Source organism: Xenopus laevis, chromosome 9_10S, assembly GCF_017654675.1.
Source record: "Xenopus laevis strain J_2021 chromosome 9_10S, Xenopus_laevis_v10.1, whole genome shotgun sequence".
Lineage (NCBI taxonomy): Eukaryota > Metazoa > Chordata > Amphibia > Anura > Pipidae > Xenopus > Xenopus laevis.
This window is the reverse complement of record NC_054388.1, coordinates 47,095,252-47,118,957: the sequence shown is the minus strand read 5'-3', so window position 1 is coordinate 47,118,957 and position 23,706 is coordinate 47,095,252. Positions and strand designations below refer to the sequence as shown.

At 41.8% G+C, this 23,706-nt stretch overlaps 1 protein-coding gene across 3 annotated transcripts in view; it reads left to right on the top strand.

The window, feature by feature from the left end:
- LOC108702867 (rab11 family-interacting protein 4) overlaps positions 1-12,213 on the top strand; it is a 44,774-nt gene extending 32,561 nt beyond the window's left edge. For 2 of the 3 annotated variants that reach the window (XM_041578154.1, XM_018238619.2), the window contains 12 exons: positions 1,538-1,761; positions 3,345-3,554; positions 3,775-3,909; positions 4,124-4,159; positions 4,876-4,975; positions 5,493-5,596; positions 5,924-6,064; positions 7,165-7,246; positions 8,449-8,586; positions 8,726-8,884; positions 9,131-9,274; positions 9,865-12,213. In XM_041578154.1, coding sequence (XP_041434088.1) covers positions 1,538-1,761; positions 3,345-3,554; positions 3,775-3,909; positions 4,124-4,159; positions 4,876-4,975; positions 5,493-5,596; positions 5,924-6,064; positions 7,165-7,246; positions 8,449-8,586; positions 8,726-8,884; positions 9,131-9,274; positions 9,865-9,981 — 1,590 coding nt within the window. In that variant the 3' untranslated portion in view covers positions 9,982-12,213. The remainder of the gene's footprint in view (positions 1-1,537; positions 1,762-3,344; positions 3,555-3,774; positions 3,910-4,123; positions 4,160-4,875; positions 4,976-5,492; positions 5,597-5,923; positions 6,065-7,164; positions 7,247-8,448; positions 8,587-8,725; positions 8,885-9,130; positions 9,275-9,864) is intronic. The other variant, XM_018238621.2, reaches the window with a different exon arrangement.
- The last annotated feature ends 11,493 nt before the right edge of the window (positions 12,214-23,706 follow it).

The following is a 23,706-nucleotide window of genomic DNA, read 5'->3' as shown; positions in this document are numbered from 1 at the left end:
TTTGGTCTGAATAATCGTATGCTTTTTAGATTCATACAATTGAGGCATGCTTACTCTGCCCAGTTTCCAGAAGGAATCCCCACAGTTACGGAAACTACCTTGGAAAACCACTCCTCCCCAAATCACTCTATACTATTCTGGTGCAAGAAAACTTTGATTCTATTAAGCATGTATGTCACAAATGGGCTCAGGATTTCCCTCATCTTGATGAGGGAACCTGGAAAGATTTACTTGAACAAATACCAGACAACAACATATCAAGCAGGGATAGGTTCATCAATATTAAATTTATTAACAAAGTCTATTTAACACCACACAGGCTGGCACGTATTTATCAAGGGTATCCGGATGTATGTGTAAAATGTAACAGTGAACAAGGTAACTACATGCATGTGTTCTGGGAATGCCCTAAAGTGTAAAGGTTCTGGTCGGCGATTCTTACACATCTTGATACTGCACTGGGTCTGCCTGTAATTCGGACTCCAGAATACTGTCTCCTGGGGCACACCAAAGGATTAAACCTTCCTCCTTGTGATAGACTGTGCCTTCGACAACTTTTTCACTTTGCAAAAAAAGCCATCCTTTTGACGTGGAAAGACATTGAAGCTCCAACCATTGGCTATTGGAAAAAACTAATAAATGATGTGCTTCCAAAGCAAAAGCTTACTTACATGGCGAGAGGCTGTCCTGCTAAATTTGGAAAAGTGTGGAATTGCTGGTTGGCTGACCAACAAGCTGCTGGGACTGCCTCACAGTAAAGCAGAGCCTAGGTACACAGACTTTATGTATGATATGGCTATTGAGTGTAACATGATTGAATACCCGGACTTTATTTGATGTGGGTTTGGAATGTAATGTAAATGGATAACCCATCCTCTTGTCTCTTATCTCTCGTTCTTCTTCAGCCTTTTCTTTCTTCTTTTTCTATGTTAAAATCAATAAATAAAATCTTTCAAAAAAAAAGTATGGTAAATCTAGGCTCTGTACTAAAAGAAACCATTCCCAATATGATTTGGTTGAACCAGTCTCTCTCTTGTCTCAGTACAATCATTCTTGTACTTTCTCATGAAAGCTACCAATCTCGCTCATGGGTAGAACCAGTGTATTTCTACAATTGTAGCCATTTTCTTTTCTGGTTGGGCACAACTCATCATGTATAATAAATCTCTATCCCATGATACCCTAAGAAGCGAAGGAACAAATGACAAATGCCTTATTGGCCAAAAGAGAGAAAAGGAGCTCCTGTGATGAGGTATACTTTCTGCTTTATCATGAGTGTTCCATGGGTAGCAAGTTGGTGACCAATAATTTGGAATAGAGCCCACAGCTGGAATCTGTACTTGGCTTTATACAATCGAGTCTAGTCTCAGCCCTTATTAAGAAAAGGAAAACAGCAGATATTTTAGAGTTGGGCCCCAAAGCCCAAGTCTTTTCTCCCAGTGCCAAGGTCAGAGGATGCATTCCTGGTGTGATTGTGAGTGGAAGAGCCAACATATCAGTCCTCAGTACTAATGGGATGTGCTTTGTGTTTCTATAGAGCCCTGAGATCATAGAGGGGGCTTTCCTGGACACAGAGAGTACATACAGCGACTCTGAGTTCTTTGCATATGAGGATGGTCTCACCTTAGCTCAGAGAGATGCCCAACATGAATCGGATTTGGACAGCGCCATCTACAGTGTGCCAAGCTCAGAGGCATCTGACGAGTGCAGGAATGAAGATAAAGCAGGAGGCCTTGGTAGCCTCTATCTTCCTGGGGACCAGTAAGTGTTACATTGTTACATTATATATCTTATTACCTTAGTGGGTAAGCGTGTGTTGATATGGCCACCAGACCGTAATTTGGGTCGTAATTAGTAGTTAGGCAATGGGCAGCCCAGATGGGCCAGTAACCACAAGAACACAGAACCCAGTAAAGAAAGAAACCTGTGATAGACACAGACCTTTCCTGAGCAGGAAGTAAAATAGAACATTAATATTATGATCTCTGGCAGTTATGTAATGGCCAACCCAGATGGATGAGAAATGGAACCCTTGCTCTATCAGGCATTCCTCGAGGTTCTAAGAATATCTAAGGCAGCAAATGTGTTCAACTTCAAATCTCAATTTAAATTGTTAATAGTTTTGGGGTGAGTGACATAGATCATCAAATACACAAGTAGGAGAAAGTCTGGGATATAAACTTGACTCCACTGAGGATGCAGTAAGATGGAATATTATTAGTACCGTTCCATGGTTCCAATGACACATCCATCGTCCTTACCTTTAATCATATTATGTGTATGGAATCAGCAGGGGGAAATTTCTACAGAAATCTATCTTAGCTGAAGATGCACTTCACTCTCACTAGCTGGCTTGTTCAAGTCATTGACTGAATGAATAGTCGGACAATATGTGACCATTCTGGTTATAAAATGATTGACCTTATAATACAAAATAAGCTAGAAATGCATTTTGAGAGTTTTCTCGCTGAACAGATTGATATAACTTCAGTAAAATATATTAGGGCTCATTTATGTCTCCAAGTGCAGTTATGGTCCACACTATTTTCCCATAGTCAGTTGCATGTAAAACCAGGTACTAGTGTCAAAATGTATTCCGAATTAAGTGCTGCCAAGCCTATTGATGCAGCAGAACCATGCAGTTACCGCCACCTCCTGCCAAGGTGTTGGCTGCAGGGTTCTCTTAGCGCTCATCATTAAAAGAATCATCCATAGTTGGCATTCACACAAAATATCAATAATTATGGCAGACAGACTTCTTTGCAACTTGCAACAAAATGTGCATGCAGTTGCATTAATTTTGGTGGATGCAATTACACCAGACATCTAGCATACCAGCCTGTTGCAACTGCAATGACCCTGGAATTCTGGGGGGAAATGGTGCATTTTGGGAACAAGATGTTGATTGCACTCCATATTGCACTTTGCACACTATATAAATGAGCCCTTTGGCTTTATTTCCAGGAAAGATACACTGGCACACAAGGTCAATTGCAGTGCAGGGTGACCCCTTGCTGTTTATTTGTGCGGACGTGTACGTCCGCACAAATAAACAGCAAGGGGTCACCCTGCACTGCAATTGACCTTGTGTGCCAGTGTATCTTTCCTGGAAGTATTCGTTTGGGGATTGCCGTACCCTGTACTCTGTGCACCAGGTTATCTGCTAACAGAAGTGAGGAGTGTGCTCTGCCTCATCCTTGTCCCAGCCCTTTGGCTTTATTACCACAACCCCCAATCTGTATAGTGGCTGTTTCTCTCCCATGTTCCTTAATCAGGTGGTTACTATGTATGTACACTGTAACCCCAGGCACAAATCAGCTCCCTTTAATATGTTTTCTCCACAGTTTCCCCTTTCTCTTCCCTAGGAATCTTCTTAACCCCTCAGCAGGCTCAGATTTCTCAACTCATTCCACTGCCTCCTTAATCAGCAACGAGGAGCAGTTTGAAGATTATGGAGAAGGAGATGATGTTGACTACAGTCCTGGCAGCCCATGTGCTGATGATGAGAGTAGAACCAATGCGCTCTCTGACCTGGGCTCCTCTGTTCCTTCTAGGTACATACCCTTACTCTTTGCTTTCCAATGAGCCTTGTACTATTCCACATTTATATATACATATATACAGACAAGAGTGTACACTATAGCCTACAATGAGAGAGGATATGACAGTTATAACTATAATCAGCATAAACATACAGAAACAGACCTTTGTGGGCACAATAGGCTGTTTTGATACCACTGGGCATTTCCATGACGTCTGAGTATTCTCCAACAGTGCTGGACAAACACCCAGGAAAACTAGACACACGTACAACAGTGAATTACTGGACATCTACTGCACTCAGTGCAGCAAAAAGATCACTCTGTTGAATGATCTGGAGGCTCGTCTGAAGAACCTGAAAGCCAACAGGTAAGGTACTGAACTGAGCTCTCTTTACTAACTCAGTCTACTATGTGAGAGGCTGAATTTTTAAATTTCACTGTCTGATCTCATTCCCTGGGAAAGAAGCCGTACAGATGGAGCAATCTTTACCCAGGCATTTGGTTTAGAAGGCTCAACATGCCACATTATATTTCCAGTATTGATGTTTGCTTTCACTGATGTGTTTGTTCGTTTCCCACAGCCCCAACAGGAAGATTTCAAGCACAGCATTTGGGAGGTAAGAGAGAGATGCAAACTTGCACTATATTAGTAATAAATAAGGAAGCACATTCTTCTACCCAAGACCACTTTGGGATCATTGTGCAGGCATGACTAATTTTATACAGGGGGGGAAAGACAATTTATTTAGATACCCAGTGAGTCATATCTTCCACTTCAGTGAATTCACTGTATCATAGACACATATACAGGTCCTACAGTTGCAATGGAAATCTGAGCATTCTGAACAGAGAGGGTGCTGTAAAATGCCATAGACAGTCACTATTTATTGGGCTGATGGGGGGGCTGTTTGGGCCTCTATGTATTTGAAATTCCAGGGCCTATTTTGAATCTCAGTCTGCACCTATTAACCCCTGTCTCTGGCCAGAAACTTAACATCGACCCAAGCCCTTCCAACAATCATGTCTTTCCTCTCTGTAGTTTGCCTCCAGTTTTCTTGTACCCTCCTTGTTCTGCAATTTTGAAGATTTTGAACTGGCCACTATGGTGCCATTTATTCCAATGGTATTTTCATTGGCAGAAGTGACTTGCTGAAATGTGCCCCCCAATTAAAACATCACTGGGGTGCAGCAGTGTATGAGGGAACAATGATTCTCAACAATGTGACTACAGTCCTTAATGCAATTTTGTCTGCTATTCCTTAGTGTAACATTCCAAATTAGACTGGTTAGACTTCATGTTCCTGAGCTCCTAATGAGGTTCTCTGGTTTGCAGGCAACTATTTCACAACAGCAACTTAAGCAGCAGCAATGGCAGCACGGAAGATCTGTTCAGGGACAGTATTGACTCATGTGAAAATGACATTACTGAGAAGGTGAGAAGCACATATATATATATACTGTATGTGTGTGTGTGACAGTACAGAAAGGATGGGTAGCATGCTTGTGTGATAGTGAACCACTAGCAGAAAATAATACACATCACATCAGGCACAGAGAGCCTAAACTTAGCCCTACTCTTGAGAGAGTAGCCAGTCAGTAGACTTTTTTTTTTTTTTTTTTGGCAGATGCAAATCCATTCTTTTGCAAAGCTGGCATGTACTTACCCTTTCCTTTGTACCATCTCTGTGGCTCCTAATGCTCTCACCACCAGCTAGCCTGTGGCACCAACATGTTATAGTGGGGCACTAATGCTTTAGTGGTATAACATGATGGCACAGTTGTTCTTCTGGCCCACATGTATTGCTTAGGTACTATCTTATCATGCAGGCACTAAAAAAATGTTATAGCAGAAAGGTCAGGCAAGTGTCACTATAGCACATATTTATATAGAACCAGTGCTGTACTACATATTACAGGGGATTAATAATGTGTTTGTATATTTGGTACCAGGTGAGTTTCCTAGAGAAGAAGGTGACGGAACTGGAAAATGATAACTTGACTAATGGGGATGTGAAGAACAAACTGAAGCAGGAGAACATACATCTGGTACATCGGTGAGAAACATGGTTTTTTTGTATGGCAGATTATAAAAAAAACTATATTATGGCACCTTTTGACACGACACTGTGTTCAGCTGTTGTATTTTGTGATTTCCATTCCCTCACACAGTCTGAGGGTGTCTTCCTGTTACTTACATGGGAGCCCAAATCCACTGTATTCTTTCCATGCCTGGTTTATTTTCTACCACTGCCCCTTAAACTCCTGGACAAGTTTTTTTGCTGTGATCACCAAACAGAGTGAAACAAGGAAATAGTTGTAGTGTAGTTTGGGAGGAATCATATGGGGATTGGTACCCATCTAACATCCTGATTTCTTTATAGGGTCCATGAACTGGAAGAGCTTCTAAAAGATCAGGAGACAAAGTCTGAGCAGGTGTTGGATGAGGAAAGCAAACGCCATAGAGAGACCTACAGTAAGCTGGAGAAGGAGAGACGCACTGAGATCGAACTGCTGAGTGCCAGGTAATGTGCCAAACATGCCATAGCCTTTGAACTTTAAAGGTGAACGTTATTCACTTTCTAAACAATTTTCTAGCTTCAGTTGTCTTCGCCAGAAATGAACTATTTTCACTTACTTCCTATTTTACTGTTTTTTCAAAATCAAAGTTGAAAGAGGTGGTTTACCCTTAAATTAACTTTTAGTATATTAGAGAAAAGCCAATTCTGCATTGTTTATGTATTTATTTTTTATAGTTTTTGAATTATTTGCTTTCTTCTTCTTACGCTTTCCCGCTTTCATATAGGGGTCACTGACCCCATCTAAAAAACAGATGCTCTGTAAGGCTACAACTTTATTGTTATAGCTACTTTTTATTACTCATCATTTTATTCATGCTCTATTCATACTCTTATTCAGATTAGTGCATGGTTGACATAGTCATTTGGACCATAGCAACCAGATGGGTGAAATTGCAAACTGTTAAATTAAAAAAAAAATTAAAAAAGCTAAATAATTTAAAAAATTAAAACCAATTCTCAGAGTAGCACTCTCTACAAAAATTAATCCAAATGTTTTTGCCTCTGGTGTTTCAGACTGGTAACCTCAGTAATCCAGGTGCAGATTTTGAACTGTTACAATTTGTTACGTTTAGTTGATACAATTAGTTGATACATGTCTCAGCAGTATCTGTGGAATATCAGCAACTATTGTATCAATTCTAACAGCTGCCTTTAATGAAACTCAGGGATTCCCCTCAGCAGGGACAAAAATGAATTGACACATTTTTATTTTTTTTATCATTTTAGAATATTGTAGAGAGTACGTGACCCCCGCCCCAGAGCTGCTTTAGAAAATCATAAGAACATGAAAATCAAACTTTGAATATTAGAAAAACAGCCACAAATAGAAAGTAGAGGGAAAAAAGTCTTTATTTCTAGTGAACTATCCGAAAACAAATAAACTGAAAAAAGTGTTAAGAAATCCATCCAACTGAGTATAATGTTCTGCATAAGAAATCCAAACAGAAAAGCTGAACTCACTGTGAATGTTGCTGTTGTGTGGCCGCCAGGTCCATTTGCTGCTTGATATTCATTCCTTGGACTCATGTGCCTTTGCTCCTCAGGGTTCAAGAGCTGGAAGAAGAAAATGAAGAATTACTGACTTCATTAGCCAGGCTAAAGTCACATACAGTGAAAATAGATGAGGTAAGCTCATATCATGTCTGTTCCCCTTATACTTCTCTAGAATAAATACTGGTATTGTTGGTTATGGCATTTAAGTGGCCACAGAAAAGCCAAAGTATTGTTTGACCTGAGGAATCCAGGTGTAGGGCACAGCACCAATATTCTCCCTGTAAGTAGGGTATGAGTGCACAAATGATCTGGGCACTGTAGTCTGAGCAAGTACTGAATACACTTTCTGTGTACTGCACAATTTGTTGTGCTGGGATCATCTATTGTGTGTATTGCCCAGCACCCTTTTCACTTGGCATCATGATTCCCTACCCTAAATAAATCACCCCATGTTTAAATGGAATATTGCTGCTGATATGGGGGCAGACGTATAGGGCCACCATCAGAGGGGCACAGGGGGTACAAGTGTACCGGGCCTACCGGGCTTTTTGGCGGTTCAGCACTTCGGAAGATGCGGCACGTTTTCGGCGCTGGCAAGAGGGGCCCGGCTATTTCAAAAACTGCAGCACAGCCGGCCCCCCTTGGCAGCGCCGAAAACTTGCCACCTCTTCCGAAGTGCTGAACCGATGAAACGCTGAACTCCCAAAAAGAGCCAACCTGATGAAGTCCCGAAGCCGTGAAATGACCCAAAGTCATGGAAAGAGCCGAACTTGAAGTCCTGAAGGCGCGAAAAGACCGAAAGTCCTGAAGCCACGAGTTCAGTTCTACTGAACACCAATGTGTGTTTTTTTAATTTTTTTAAAGCCCTAGCCTCCAATGTATTATTTTAATACTCTACAGGCCCTTGCCACCAATGTTTTTTTTTAAATATACTCTGGGGCCCCAATTTTTTTTAACTTGTAAGAGGGGCCCTGGCGCCAATATTTTATTTTTAACTTATGCCCTGACTACCAATTATTTAAAAAAAAAAAAAACTTTTATGGGGGTCCCTGGTGCCAATGTTTTTTTTAAGAATAAAAACCTTTATGGGAGGCCCTGGTGCCATTCTTATAGGGGGGCCCCGACCATCAATGGCTTTTTATAACTTGTGTGTGGGGGAGTTTAGCGTTTTTAGCACTGATGTCTGTGTGGTCTTTTCACTGTGGTTTGGAGTGGGCAGGATCTGGGGTGGGGCTTGGGGGCTGGGGTGGGTGAAAATTTTGTTGTAAGGACCCCTTGATTTCTAATGGCGGCCCTGCAGACTTATACAGAAAAATGCTTCTCCATTTGCTCAGGACCGGCAGAGAATGTCAGACAAACTGGAAGACACCAGCCTGCGGCTGAAGGATGAGATGGATTTATATAAGAAAATGATGGACAAGCTGAGGCAGAACCGCCTTCATTTCCAAAAGGAGAGAGAAGCCACGCAGGATGTGAGCTCTATATTATTAAATATGCATTGTCAAATCACTTATCTGGTGCTCCCAGAGGTGGAGAATAATGTAGAGGGTGAGTATGGAGGGCACTTTGTTTTTTGCTATCTAATGACCTTTGGCCCTTTCCTTTTGGCAGCTCATAGAAGACTTGAGACGGGAACTGGAACACTTGCAGATCTACAAACTAGAATGTGAAAAGTCTGGCCGTGGTCGGGGCTCTTCTTCTGGGCTCTCTGAGTTTAATGTGAAGACCAGGGAAGTGGAACTAGAGCATGAAATCAGGCGACTAAAGCAGGTATGAGCCAGCCAGCAGCCAATCCTAGTCATTATAGAACTGCATATAGCCTGTGTGTATGATGGGACACCTTATAAACAGAGCCCTAACAACAACATAGCAAAGATTGCAGCAATGCTGGGGTTTGAGTAGAATACACAGCTGGTGAGTTTTATATTTCTGTGGATGACCTCCTGTGCATGTCATCGCATAGTTACATGTAGTCATGTCGATGGTGGCCAACTCTGACTGATAATCTGTCCATAGGATAATCAGAAACTCCGGGACCAGAATGATGACCTGGGTGGACAAATCCTCAGCCTTAGTCTGTATGAAGCAAAACATCTCTTTTCAACCCAGTCCAAAGCTCAGTCTCTGGCTGCAGAAATAGACTCGGCTTCAAAGGATGAGGTAAGAGACCAGCAATGCTTATATCCTAAGAGATGGTATTCGCATCCCTTCTGCTGTGCTCTAATGCACCCATAGAACTCCCAGTGAGAGTAAAGGTACAAAGAGTAGAGGTAATTAACATGCAAACCTGGATCAGACTTTAACAGAAATCTTAACAGAACCCTCTTGGAGATAATATGGGAATCATCTGTGCCACATACAGACTGGCACACGGGAACCTTGGTATGTGGCCGGATACCCCCAACATAAGGCTTTTGTGTTAAGTACTGATCCATGTCCTGTTAAGGAAGAGTAAAGCTGCTGCTACTCAATGGTGACCATCATGGTGTTTGCTGAGGCCAGCCCCAATTCTCTCTCAATGTCTGAACCATTTCAACCATCTGACAAATGTAATGTGCCCATTTTGCCCATTACAGAAATGTGACTCTTGCACTTGTTCAATGCCTTAAGGGGGGATGTTGCTTTCATTTGGAGCCAAGACTAATTTATTGCATCCTGACCTAATACCCAGCCTTAAATCATAACTAGTTGGTTAGTGGCTGAATATATGGCACAGACAATCCTAATATCCTCTGTTTTATTTCTTTCAGCTGATGGAGGCCTTAAAGGAACAGGAAGACATTAACTACCGTTTACGGCAGTACATGGATAAGATCATCTTGGCCATCCTGGACCATAACCCTTCCATACTGGAAATAAAGAACTAAGTGATTCTGGGAGAAGAAAATTCGGGATCACTTGTACTTTAGCTCATATAAATAGTTTTATATATTTTTAATCTTAGTGTCCCAGTGAATGTCTGTGGCTTTGGCAGATTAACTCTCCTGTGACCTGCAGCCCACACCAATGTATTTGTTCTGTTGCACTTTTGGAAGTCACTTTAGTCCATGTTGCTGCTGTGCCCGGAAGAGAAGACTTTTATCTATTTGATGCTTCTTCTTATCCAGATACAACGTAAACTGTTGGGCAGAGCATCACATGATTTCTCCCCATCAGGCCTGTTTGAAGAACACACCCTTGTTTTGCCATGAGAGATCCTTGGTAATGGTTAACCGTGTGTATGCCAACGGACTCCAATCCATCACATTCTCCCCTGCACTCCCAGTTACAGGTTGCTGAAGAACTTCTTACAGAATATCTGAATGGAGAAATAATGAAGGTACTGGAAGTTAAGATAATAACTGGAATAAGTCACTGCAGATATATTAAAAGGTTGTTGGCTTACAACCTTTATATCTTACTGACCTCAACAGGAGAGGATCCATGAATACTTATACTTGGGAATGGATACCATCTACAAAGAGTGAGCACTGGATTGATGCCAAGCGAATCCCCTAGAGGCCCCCAGCCTGTAGGAATTGTGGGTATATATTGAAAGAATCTGTTGCACTTGAAGTCTCAATACTGAATGTATTGTATATTGTCTGTCCCTGTCCCGCATGGACATTGCTGTGTTTGTGCCTTCACACTGATGTGTCACAGCCTGATTTGTACCTTTTCCATGCAGAGTTTAGTAGCATTTTCCACTCAATGTAAATGTGTAAATAAATAGAGAGATTTGTATTCTTGGTGCCACCAACTTACTGACTGCCCTAGCCCTGGTCCCTTTACAACTGGCTCTGATGAAATCTCAGTGTCGGTTGTTGTCATTGTGATTAAATGTCCTGCGTTCCGATGAGTGCGACGTCTGTTATAGAGTTAGTGGCTCTTGGACCTCCTGCAGATCTGGGCTCACACAGTGCTTGTTGGTTCCATGATGTTGCATTCACTGAAAGCAATATGCATCTGTCCCCATTCTCTGAATTTACAGAGGAACTTTTTCCAGAGCTGGGTGTATTGCTGTGATTAGATATATAATGGGAACTGGCTGCTGCAGATAAAATATATACACTAGGATTTAAATATTAATCAGAAGAACCAGATGCATATGGCTGTAGTCAACCCAAACCTGTTTGCACCAAAGTCATGTGGTTCTTTATTATAGGATTATCCAAATGAAGCTATACGTTGCAGGCACTCTGTCTGTGTGACATGATCACCTTATATAATGCTATGTAAGCTATGGCTGGATATCCGACCTGCAAGTCTGCAGTTGAACAACCAGCTTTGAAAGGTAATGATCCCATTTTGCACATGTGCTGGGGAGCACTGAGTACTTTGTTCCATTCTCAGGCACACAGGCATGCTGCTCACTTGGCTATTCCTGCAACACATATGCCTGATTCTGGGGTCAATCTGTTCAAATGTCATAACAATCAGTCAGATGTCAGTACACTTATACACACATGGAAATGGCATTGTACAAGCCTGACTGTAAGTGGGGTGAGCAAAGGTGCTGTTACTAAAATGTGCTGCCCAAAGCAGTATCAGCTTCTTTACACCCAAGCACATGAGCAGTTGGTCGTCATCAGCTATTTGCCATTGCCTCAGAGATATACCCCCACATTGACCAGGCCTTTCACTTACACAGAATAGTATAAATTCTACTAACAACAAGCTTACAATTGGCTGCCTATAACTGTGGCCAGGAGGCAGCTGTTCTAGTATGTATATATATAAGAGAATGCCTCAAAATACCTAGAAGGGATAGAAAGTAATGTGGATGGGAAGATACTACCCATGGGTTCTCAGACTGCTGTAAAAAAGCAGAACTTTCTGACCTACAGTTTGAGCTGCTGCCGATCCATGGCCACACACTATCTAAGCACTGAATACGCCTGGAACCCTAAGTACTGGTTACATAAGGGATTTCTGCACCATGTCTTGTACTGGAAGCACATACTAAATAGCAAGGGGAGAAACCCAGTTAATTGTATGTTTTTGTTACTGTAAGTAAATCCCTTTTCCTTGTTTTAATGTGTGATGTGTAAATAAACATGAATTCTGTTGCACAAGTGACAGTGACTTTTGTACTAAATAAAGGAAGGAGATCAGTCTGACTGAGGTTCATTTTTCAATTCATATGGCACAGAAGTACCAGCACTTGGGTCTCCTTTAAAGGAGAACTAAACCCCCCCCATAAGAAAATCCCCTACCTACTATCCTAGGTAGTCCCCCTCCCTGCTCCCCCCCTCCCTGCATAGTTAGTTACCCCTGAAATTGCCCCTAAGAGTTTGCTCACGTATCAGTGCAGAGTAAGCGCAGCAGAGCGCATGGAAGCCACCTTCCGGACCTTTGTCTTCTTCTGTAAGTGAGAGCCATATTGCTCATGTGGCAAAAGTGCGGAAAATTTCTGAAGGGAAGGAAGAGGACCTGAAAAAGACCAGAGATCCGGAAGGTGGCGCCCATGAGCCCAACTGCACTTACTATGCAACGATACGTGAGAAAAGTGTTGGGGCAATTTCAGGGGGTAACAAACTATGCGGGGGAAGCTGTTAGGGGGCTACCTAGGGTAGTAAGTTGGGGCTTTTCTTATTGGGGGGGGGTTATTTCCCCTTTAAGCCATTTGGTACATGGGGTATATCCTTACACAGTGTCACATTCGGCACCCTAAATCCAGAACCAGTGCTAGGCTCCCTGGTCTCGGCTCTTTCTTCTGCCTAAAACAGCCGCCTTTGACTTCAGGAGGAGTCCTCCGCTATTTGGATGCTGCCAGCTGCCAGGTCTTAATAAGAGGAGAGGAGCAAAGCAAAAGGTTCTGGATGAGCAAAGGGGCACGATTGGTTTACCAAAGATACTGGATGGAAGGCAGGCTCAGAAGACAGGCCAGACAGACAGACAAAGGTGATCAGGCAGACTGGGCTCAAGCAGAGTTGAGAATAGTCAGACAGGCCGGGTAGGTGCATGCAGAGTTCAAGGAATGGTCAGACAGGACAAGTCAGTGCAGGCAGAGTACAAGGAATGGTCAGACAGGCTAGGATCAGGATTGGAGAGCGTAGAATAGTCAGGTAGGCAAGGGTCAGCTTGGAGAGTTCAGAATGGTCAAAACAGGCAGGCAAGGGTCAAAACCAGGATAATCAGAAAAGGTTTACTAGGAATATACAGCAAGGAACCAACTAAGCTGAACCTAACAACGGGCAATGTGTTGCATACAAACACAACAGCGCGTAAAACCAGGAAGTGCGCGCCGCGTGTGCCGTAGGAGTGCTGGCGCTGGAAGAAGACAGCAGCATGCGGGGGGCGTCCCCACCGGCCCCTAGACCACCAGGGTGAGCGGTCCTTGTGGACTGTACACACCGTAGGTAATTATGTCCAGATTACCTCTTGACTAAAAGTATTTTGCAGCACCCTGGGATCTCCTTATACTGAATAGTTGGTCTTCCCTAGATAGTTTAGCTGTGGATACAATGGGACAGGCCTTCTGTTTCACACCTATAATGTACAAAAGTGACCACATTTATACAGAAGTCACTGAGGGGTTCTGTGACTATATAAAAGCACAAGGCTGCAGGAGTTATACAGGGAACTCTGAGTATCACTCATGTATTATAAGGGATATGTACCCCCTACTGTAAATTATTAGGATATTAGAAGTCACTGAGGGGTATAGAAAGGCACAAGGATGCAGGCTGAGTTATACAGGAGTTCTGAATGTCACTCATGCATTATAATGGATAATGAACCTCCTAATGAAAAAAGGGTATTAGAAGTCACCAATAAATTTCACAACAATATAAAGGCATAAGCAAGTTCTTTTATACAGGCTATTGGACCCACATATCAAGTAAATCCAGCCATATTACACTCCTCCTTGTAAACACTATGTTACAGCGCAATCTTGTGTTCACATTAATGTCTGATTCATAACATAAATGTAAATGCAGTGCCCTGGGAAACTAAGGAAACTCAGATACTAGTGATAAGTGGTCCACCTGAAACCGGTCAGACTGCATGTTTACCTGTGGTTCAGTTAGGGTTGGTTGGGGGCAAGAAAGTAGGCCAGGTGCAGGATGGGCATCCAGGGGGTTAAACTTTATATAGTGCCCCTCCCCTTTAATTGCTCACCCACCTATGTCATTATTGGGCTGGAAGTGGGTGATAAATGTATGAGGGATTTGGACTAGGTTGGGAAGCAGCAGATTTTGTCAGCTGCATGTTAAAAAAATTTAGGTTCCATCAATATCAAGTTAGTATTGGTCCCTCCATCTGTCCAGCCCTACCTGCCTGCAGGAAATAAAAGAGGAAAGAACAGGTAGCCATGTGTAGCAGCATCTGCACTAAGTAGTCAGGTTCATTATGGAGGAAGAACATGTGGCATCAGACCTAAATACAGCCCTGTTCCTTAGTGCAAGATATGCAGAGGAGACGGCAGCATTGAGCCAGCAAAGAATCAGACATTTGTTGAGTTAGGGTAGGACTACATGGACGTTTTTGGTGCGATCCGACGCGCTGCAACAAAACGCCGGCAGTCGTGTCGCTACATCGATGATATCTTTGCATTTTGGATGGGGCGACATTCGGACCTTATTGATTTTGTTGACAGACTAAATGGATGTACTGCATGTATCAAATTTACCATACATTGTGACATGGTTAGCATTGCTTTTCTGGATGTGATGGTGAAAAATGCTACAGAGGGTTACCTGGAAACAGATTTATATGTTAAACATACAGATAGAAATACGTTGCTTAGATATGATTCTTTTCATCCACCACATATTAATAAATCCCTACCAAAGTCACAAATAATGTGGGTAAAACGTATAGTTAAAAATGAACAACAGCATGTTGAAAGCGTATCTGCATGGGTATCTGAAATGAAAGAAAGAGACACATTGGATAAGGAGATTAGGAACTACTGTATGTCCCCCCAAGGTCTGAATCATGACTACGATCTGAGCCAGTTTTTATTGAAATTCTTTTAAAAAAAACTTGTTTTATGTTTTACAGGTATCATTCAAACATGTTGAGCGGGTTATTATCTTGATGGGACATTTCATAATCCAGATAAATTAATTATTTTTATGGATACATTTTGTGGACAATTAACTCAAGAAGTCAAAAGGAAATTATTCGGAGATTATATTGACATATTTGTATCTGAAACTCATGTTTATATGGATACATTGTTATACTATGTAATAATATGTGGTAACACAAGGGGGCATTGTACCTCAGGCTATTTAAGGTCATGTGCTAGTGTGGTTTTTTATGCTTGCCGAAGATTGGAGTGCCACTCGAAATGTTGCATCGTGTTGCTGTCCTGCTATTCATATTTGCAAACATTAAAGATGGTTTTAATGAAATTGGAGTGCTGTCTATGGATATATATTAGAGCAAAGTTCAGATACAGTGCACTACAAACTGAAACAAAGGAATAGAAAGCCAAGTGCCTCCCTGACAACTGCAGCTCTTATCGCTTGGCTATTTGAAAAAAAAATCTTTATTTGTAACATCATCTGTAAAGTCTTACACATTTCATGCCTAACATACACTAAATCATAGGCTATGGCAAGCCTTCATTTCCAAGGGGAGCATTTTGGGCTGATATGTAATCAATGCTGTAATTTATAAATGGTTGTATCTTCATAGATAGGGGGAACCCTAAGATGCCGAGTGAAGTCTTCTCTATTTATTCACACTGGAATCCATTTAAATAAAGTATTGTTTGGATTATTGGGGTTAAAATGTTACTCTATTTTTATATTCAAAAATAGTCTTAATTTCTATCATGCCTAATGTTGTTCAGGACTAAACTGAGAGACAAGACAGGTGATGGCAAACGTGGCTCAAGGATTACATTTTGCTCAACTTTGCCAGACATGAATTCAGGGCTAGACCAAGCCAGCCGGACGCCCTTAGCAATCCAGTAAGCTTTGGTACTCCCCCCTCCTCTGTGCAACATGGGTAATGCTGGCAGGGAGAACCCTTGCTATTTTATTGCGGATGCAATAAACTAGCAAGGGTTCTCCCTGCCAGCATTACCCAAGTTGTGCCAGTGAATTACTTCTCTTCTACATTGATGACGAGATCGTTGATTCCTCTTTCACCAGGCACCGGGGATTCGCATTGATCAGACGGCCAGGGTGTGCGAGGGCAATTCCTTTTCTCTGAAGGTAAATTATGAAACTGCGCGTACAGATTCCAAGAGGTAAATACATTTATTGTGTTAATTACTTAAAGTCTTGGAGAAATGAGGTCACCATGTTTGTTCGCCCTGTCCAAGATTATGCAGATTTGTGAACGCATCTTCCCATCATTAAAAGTGCTAGCAGTCACCCGGTAATTAAGGGTCAGCAGCTCACAATAACCCAGGAAAATGATCTGCTGGTTCTAATCTACATGAGGTCAGTGTAATACCTAATTGTGATGCTTACCCAATGCCCCCATGCAGTTGAGCCCTTAGACTCCGTGGGGAGGCATCTTAACAAAGGGTTATTTGTGGATTCCCCTTGAAGTAAAGTCTAAATATAATGTCTTTGCATTTACTTGTTGCTTATATCAATTTGGAGTTGGCCATTTGGCTTATATGGATTTGGAGCCTCTGCTACCTTCCAGAGGCTGGTGTATACAGTGCTATGCTTTTGTGCAAGTTATGCTGCTGTCAGTGCTGGAATTGGGACGGGATGCAGCGGGATGGCATCCTTTTTTCTTCACTAAATTGCAGGATGCAGAGACTGAGAATACCGGAGCCATTGTTTTTTTCTGAGCTAAAAACCTGGTGCCAAAAATCTGTTTATATAGCCAGCAAATATACAATCCCCTGAAACAGTTAACAGCAGCCGGTAAGCATGTGCAGCATGTGGCAGCATTGGACTGCATGAGCACCTGTAGTTCTTGTCTCATGCACTGTAATTGAGAGAAGTGCACACTATTAATGGCTGGAGTTTAAAAGAAGTAAAGGGACAGGAGATCATTGTATTCTTGCTGGAATGTGAAAAGATTTATGGTACCCGTGGCAAGGTTAGGGCTTTCTTTTAGCAGTCATTATTTATTTACTGGACTTCCTCAAGAGATTGAAAAGGGCAAATGGAGTCACATTCCAAAGAGAAAGGGAAAAATGGGAGATAAAAAGAATAGATGGGTGCTAGCAGAAAACTGGAAGAGGCAAAGTTCGGTAAAAAGAAGTAAAGAAATGCTAGAAGAAAGAAAGAAGACAAAAGTGGAAAGCAAGACAGAGATGTATAAGAATATAAAAGGGAAAGGCAAGCAGAGCAGGGAACAAAAACATAATGTTAGTAATACTGTATTTATACATGAAATTGCCACTGTGCCATTTTAATGGGCATTCTGGGGGAATTATACATGGAAGTGCCACTCTGTTTATTTATGTATTTATATTTCAAATTTTCATTGTCAGTAAAATGGGGAGTGGTTTGATTGGGGTGTGTACACCAAATGTGGGCATGGCTTTTTCCTCCAATTTAAGCACTGGCTGCTGCCTATCTTGATTATGTTGTAGTTTACAGTAAACCTTGGCAAGGTCACCTGGACCTGACAGCAAATCCCAAGAAGTGTGCATTGGGTAAAACTGAGACTAAGCCCCAACAAAGGTAGTCTGGTCAAATTGATGGTAACCACATTAAAAAATGTTAGTCATGTGTACCTACTTTAAAAAGACTGGATTTTGCACAAAAAAAAATTCTGCAGACAGACACCTCAGAGGGTGGCTCAAGGGTTGACAAAAATCGTTAACTTTTCCCCAGATATATAAACTACTCTGTAATTGAGAAAGAGTACTTAGCTGTTAAGTAGGCCATTGAGGCACTAAAGTGCTACCTGGCTGGAGTACAGTTTGTCTTGGTTGCAGACCCCAAGCCTTTAAAATGGCTTCAGGCCATGAAAGATACAATCCCTGACTGATGAGCTGGCATATGGCTCTCTAACCCTTTCTATCTTAAGAGTAAGGGCACACGGACAGAGTCGCGGCGATTAGTCGCCCCGGTGACAAATGGCCTCTTCTTCGGGGCGACAATCTCCCCGAACTGCCTTCCCCTACCTTCCTGCCAGCTATAATGAAAAATCACTAGTGGGATGGCAATCGAGGTGCTTCGTTTTCCAAAGGGACCATCAGGGAACATCAGTTCACACATCACGGGTCCCCAATGGAGATCAGGGTTTGCATGGATGGAGCTACCCTGTTACTGCTTTTCAGCTGGTGTCATAGCTCGTCCAACTGAGCCAGCAGCCCCACACACACTCGGCTCCCCCTGCAGACTGCACGCTGACGTTGCCCACACAATCAAATCATCATAATCACACGAGACAAGCTGAGGAATTTGGAGCAGCCGAGGAGGGAGGAGGAGGAGGGAGGAGGGAGGAAGAGGAGGAGGGGGCAGCGAGGGAGGAGGGAGAAACAGAGCGAAACAGAAAGTAAGTGGCTTTTCCTCCCTGCAAAAAATTACCGGCCATGTAATTGCCGTTATTATCTTAATGCCGGTATTATCTTAATACCAGCACCGGCCTCAATACCTGTTTTACCGGCTAGGCCGGTAAAATACCGACTGGGTGGCAACCCTACCTTGGCTTACTCTTGGTTCTCTTCCACCTATTGTGTTATTTGCTCAGAAACCTGTCTCTCCTTTTTATGGTTCTTGGTTATTTACAAAAGGACCCGGAAGCAACAAAGGAATATTTTCTTAAATGCTCCAACAGCAGGCAGGCAAACGTGGCAACCAATGACAGGTTCCCATTCCAGACCCAGTGCTTGGAGTCATATTGCATTTTGGAATCCTGAATGACAACAAGTAAGTTGTCTTTGTTCAGGAGCAGTAGAACTGGTTTCAGTAGTAGGGTGGTAGGAACAACCTGAGGGAAGAGCCTGTCTAGCAGCTTCTGTCTTCTTCCCCCAGGAACCTGTTTAATGGTATAACAGCTGTGGATACATATTCCCTTCAGGTAAGTGTTGGCTAGAATGTGAATAGGTGGGCACTGGGTTATTCTGTAGGCTGCTGGGAGTCATTATATGTTGTCTTGTGAACAAAAGAAATAAGCCAGCTTTAGGCCACAGATAGCTCTGAGCTACCGGTAGAAGAGTGTGCCAGCCATAGGTCCTATAAATGCCATTAAGTAAAGCTCTGTCACACGCAGAGACTCATTTGGCACTGAAGAGCTTCCTCTCCCTGTTTGGTCACAGGTCATTAACACTGAGGGGGGAGCCATGTCTCCCTATAGGAAACCTCATACCGTATCAAACTAGTTGGAGATAAGTAACCTACCAGCTTGTGTTCAAATGCAACAAACTGTATTCAGCACAAGTTTATGCAACATTTCTGTGCATCTGTGACTTTGTTTACCTGCAACTGATCAAACCCCGCCCTGCCTAGGCATTCTTTGTTATACAGGGAACCAAATGTTACACTATTCCGTCCCTAGGGCTATTATATCATAACACTGATATCTGAATATGGAAATTGGATTCAGATCGGGTTTGTCAGCTAAAGGTTAGCATTTGGAATTCAATGAATACATATTATAGTTTTGTTAATTGCTGCTTATGCTTACAAATATGATGTTTATCACACACGCACAGAAAACTGAATATATATCTATGTTGCTGTAGGTGCAATTAACCTTACTCACTGTCCTCCCCATGCATCTGCCAACTTAAATAGGAAGAAAGTTCCCTGGAATCAGTGGGGGGCAGAAAGACCTAGGGAAAAGGCTGTGAATGTATGAAGATTGTTGTTGTGTGGGGGGTGAAGAATTGGTAAGGACAATGACACATGGTGATATATATATATATATATATATAGTCCGTAGGGTGGCACACAGCTTTAACTGTTTAATACCCAGGTGCATGGTAAACAAGCGTATGTAGCATTCAAGAAGACCAGCGACACTGGGAATTTTGGTGAAACAAGTAAAAATTGTATTAGTAAGTGCATATACGGCTGTATATATATAGATACATACATACACATATATATATATATATATATATATATATATATATATTGGCTCAAAAGAAGCTAGCACACACAGGACTTATGGAGAAAAAAAGGTTTTTATTTTAACAGAAAAAAACGTTTCGGCTTAGTCCCTAGCCTTTCTCAAAGTGAATGAAACAAACAATTACAACCATTTTAAAGCATCAAAGGCAGGAAAAGGGTATGGGTGACATCATAGAGTGTCATGGATGTGGGTGGGGCAATACACAAACATAAAAACAACAATAAAGTGTGTGAAATATACAAAAAACAGTTTGCAAACACAAAAGGTGACAGAAAACAACATCACATGTACAGGAACTGAGGAGTAGTCCGTAAAGTTGCAATAATGTACAATGTTGCCAAAACAATCATAGTGACATGTAACAATGTATACAGAGTAAAGATAAGAACATCCTGTTCAAGTGAACTCTATCTAGAAGTACTGATTAGTAGTGCAATGTATCAATCTTAGTACATAAACAGATCCTGCATAAAGCTGCTGCCTCGCCAAACACCACGTAAGTACAGACTCCCTTCAATATATATTATACGTATTGATACACTTTACCGCTTCTCTGTTTCCTTATCGGTTATTATGTTTAATGATTTAACGATCTTACACCTTTCTTGCTATATACCACTAATAGCTTTACATGCTGCCGCATATCAGCTCTATTTAGCGGCTGTACATTTTAGGATCTGTTTATGAAAGACATAGACCTTTTGAACAGTAGACCCTTTTTCAGCTCTTGCGCATACTCACCTTGCTGCACCCTTGCTTTCCCCCTAAATGTTGGTCTCAATAACCTAGGTGGCTTTATTTACAAAGTACCTGCACTCCTTGGTCAATCAGAGTATACAATGTTCAAAGTGGACCAGCACACCAAATCTTCAATCAAAAAAAAGGTTTATTTCAACATCACTCATGTGTCCACATGGAGTGTCCACTCATGGACACATGAGTGATGTTGAAATAAACCTTTTTTTTTAATATATATATATATGACCCTGCGACAGAAAATAGTGAGAACTGTCTCTGCTTAATTACACACAGGGGCGATGTGCCAATGAGGCCTTAGGTGGCAGCGCCCCACTGGGTACCAGGAGTGCCACTCCTGGTACCTTAAGAGCCAAATCTCTGTTTTTCAAAACTGGAAATTTGACTTTTCTTGCACAGATTGTGCAATTATGCTCTCTGCGCTAACGTCCTGGCCCTATCTGCCGCCCTTGTGGACCCCCCCGGACCCCGTTTGGTGCAAAAAGGTGAGCGAACGTGGGAGGGGGACGGCAGCAACAGCAAGCTCCCTCAGGTGGCGGAGGGACCAGGATTGCCCCTGAATACACAAATCACATAATCCTTTAAAAATGCCTTTGTACAAGGCATTTATCACCAATATCACCATGTGTCATTGCCCTACCAAAGGAGTAGGATGCACAGAGGTTACTAGGCGTGTTGAATGGATTATAGGGAAGAAGCTGTGAGGACACAGAGATTGTTAAATGGGTGCAGTATGGTTAGCAGGGATACACACGTGCAGATGAACAATGATCTGATTAGAATATATATATATATATATATATACTCCACGGATTATGGAATATAAATTTTGTATCTCTTGTTTCCCTACAGGTCATTGTAATGGAGCGTTTTTTTAACAAGATGCGCCTTTTATCGCCTGATGGACCCTCGGCCTATATAATAATGTTTATCTCTGGTTTGTTGGTATTCACCTTGATATTCAGATATTGTTGCAGGAAAAGAGCTATAAAGAACCGTAAGGATGAGTATGAGGAGCTACTACAACAGGTTGCATCTCTCCTGTTGGAAAAAAACCAGTGGGAGGAAGAAGCTACTCAGTTAATAGAACATAATCACAACTTGCAGAAAAGCAACACCAGACTCAGGTAACACTTTCATACAGACTGTACCCACCTAAAGGTTTCTATAACTTTCATGGTATGATTCTCCCCAATACCACCAAATCTGTCCTAAACATAGCCCAGTAGTATTGGTGCCTAAGCCTGCCCACCCCTCACTGCCTGGTATTTAGCGGTACCAGTTCTCGTCATTATACCGAGTTGCAGAAGTGTGCTTTGGTTGCTGCTAGAGTCTATAAGGCAGATTATACAGCCCTTTCTATACACTCACATATATAAATTATATACACATACTTATGCATACCTAGGTATTCTCTGACATATATATAAACTATATTACAATATCTATACTAACTAACTGTAGCCTTTGCTATTTAACTTGCTGAAGAAATCATCCAAGCTACTCTTAAAAGCATTATTTGAATTTGCCATCACAACATCACCTGAAAAACCTGAAAGTTCTGTTCCTCTAGTCTAAAGGGTGGTCAAATCTCTCAACACCATGCCAGAACTCAAAGAATCCTGAAAAATTAAGATGTTTTGGCAAGCACAGAGCTTAGCTTGCTCAGTACTTAAGAAGAATACCATCCTGGACCTTTGCTTATCTTTATATGTTCTATCCTCTTTTGAATAGCTATATTATTAGAACTAGATTAATGTGTTTGTTGAATAAAAGGTCCTCAGTACAGATGGGGTATAATTGTTTCTACTGATTAAAGTACTTGGGTAGGATTGAGGTACTAATGTATCTGTGATTTTAGCAAGCAATACTTCATCTCATTGTATTTTTGACCCAGGAAGAGGAATTTGGAAGACATTGATGAGGAGAACAACCAACTGTTTCATGATGTTGCTTTGCTCTCATTGGAAAATAAACAATGTGAAGAAAAGAATAAGAAGTTAAAGGAAGAGATCAAACATCTTCTGCAGACTGTTGGAGAGATCAGGTATCTACTTAATGACGGGAATATTAACATGTCATCTGTAGCAGAAATAGGGATGTGAAGTGGCCATAACTGTGACATTTTAGAGTAGAGAAACCAATGCCCAATACCTTACTTGAAAAGCTTTAAACATCTCTTGAATGTCTTTTGCGAGGGACCCAGGTTCCTCTTCCCCCTCTCTATGAGATCCATGCTCCTGTCGTTTTCCACTGGGCCCTCAATGCTATCTGGCTTCCTAAACCTCAGGTATAATGAACTGATTCTGATAATTAACTTGATATTGTACATCAGTCAGAACTACGGTACATTCAGGGGTGTTGTAGCCCTCTCTGCCACCCTAAGGCAAAGCAATGCCATCTCAAGCCACAGCATAGCTTTTTCACAATTAGCTTGATGTTGTTCACCAGTCAGGAACCCCTCTGGGCCCTCTATACTACTGCCCCCTCCCCCCAAAAAAATAAAACCTTGGGGACAATGATCTGTTTCTCACACATATATTATACTTCAGTCAAGTAGTAAAGGATATCAGTAGGGTCTGACATAGCAGTGTATCTGTTGAGTTAAATGTTCCTCAGTAGGTTTGGGGTAGCAGGGTATTACTTGATTAAAGGTCTGATTAAAGAGATTGGTTCATTCTTAACCCACCAGTGGTCATTGGCTGTGATGCTTTGAGTACTGTCCTATTCTTTGAGAAGAGAACAAATAAATATTCTGATTGTCTGAATGATTTGTATCGCATAATATAAATAAAAAAGCACATATGCCCATCCAAGCTGGGAAAACTGGTAAAATCATGGAA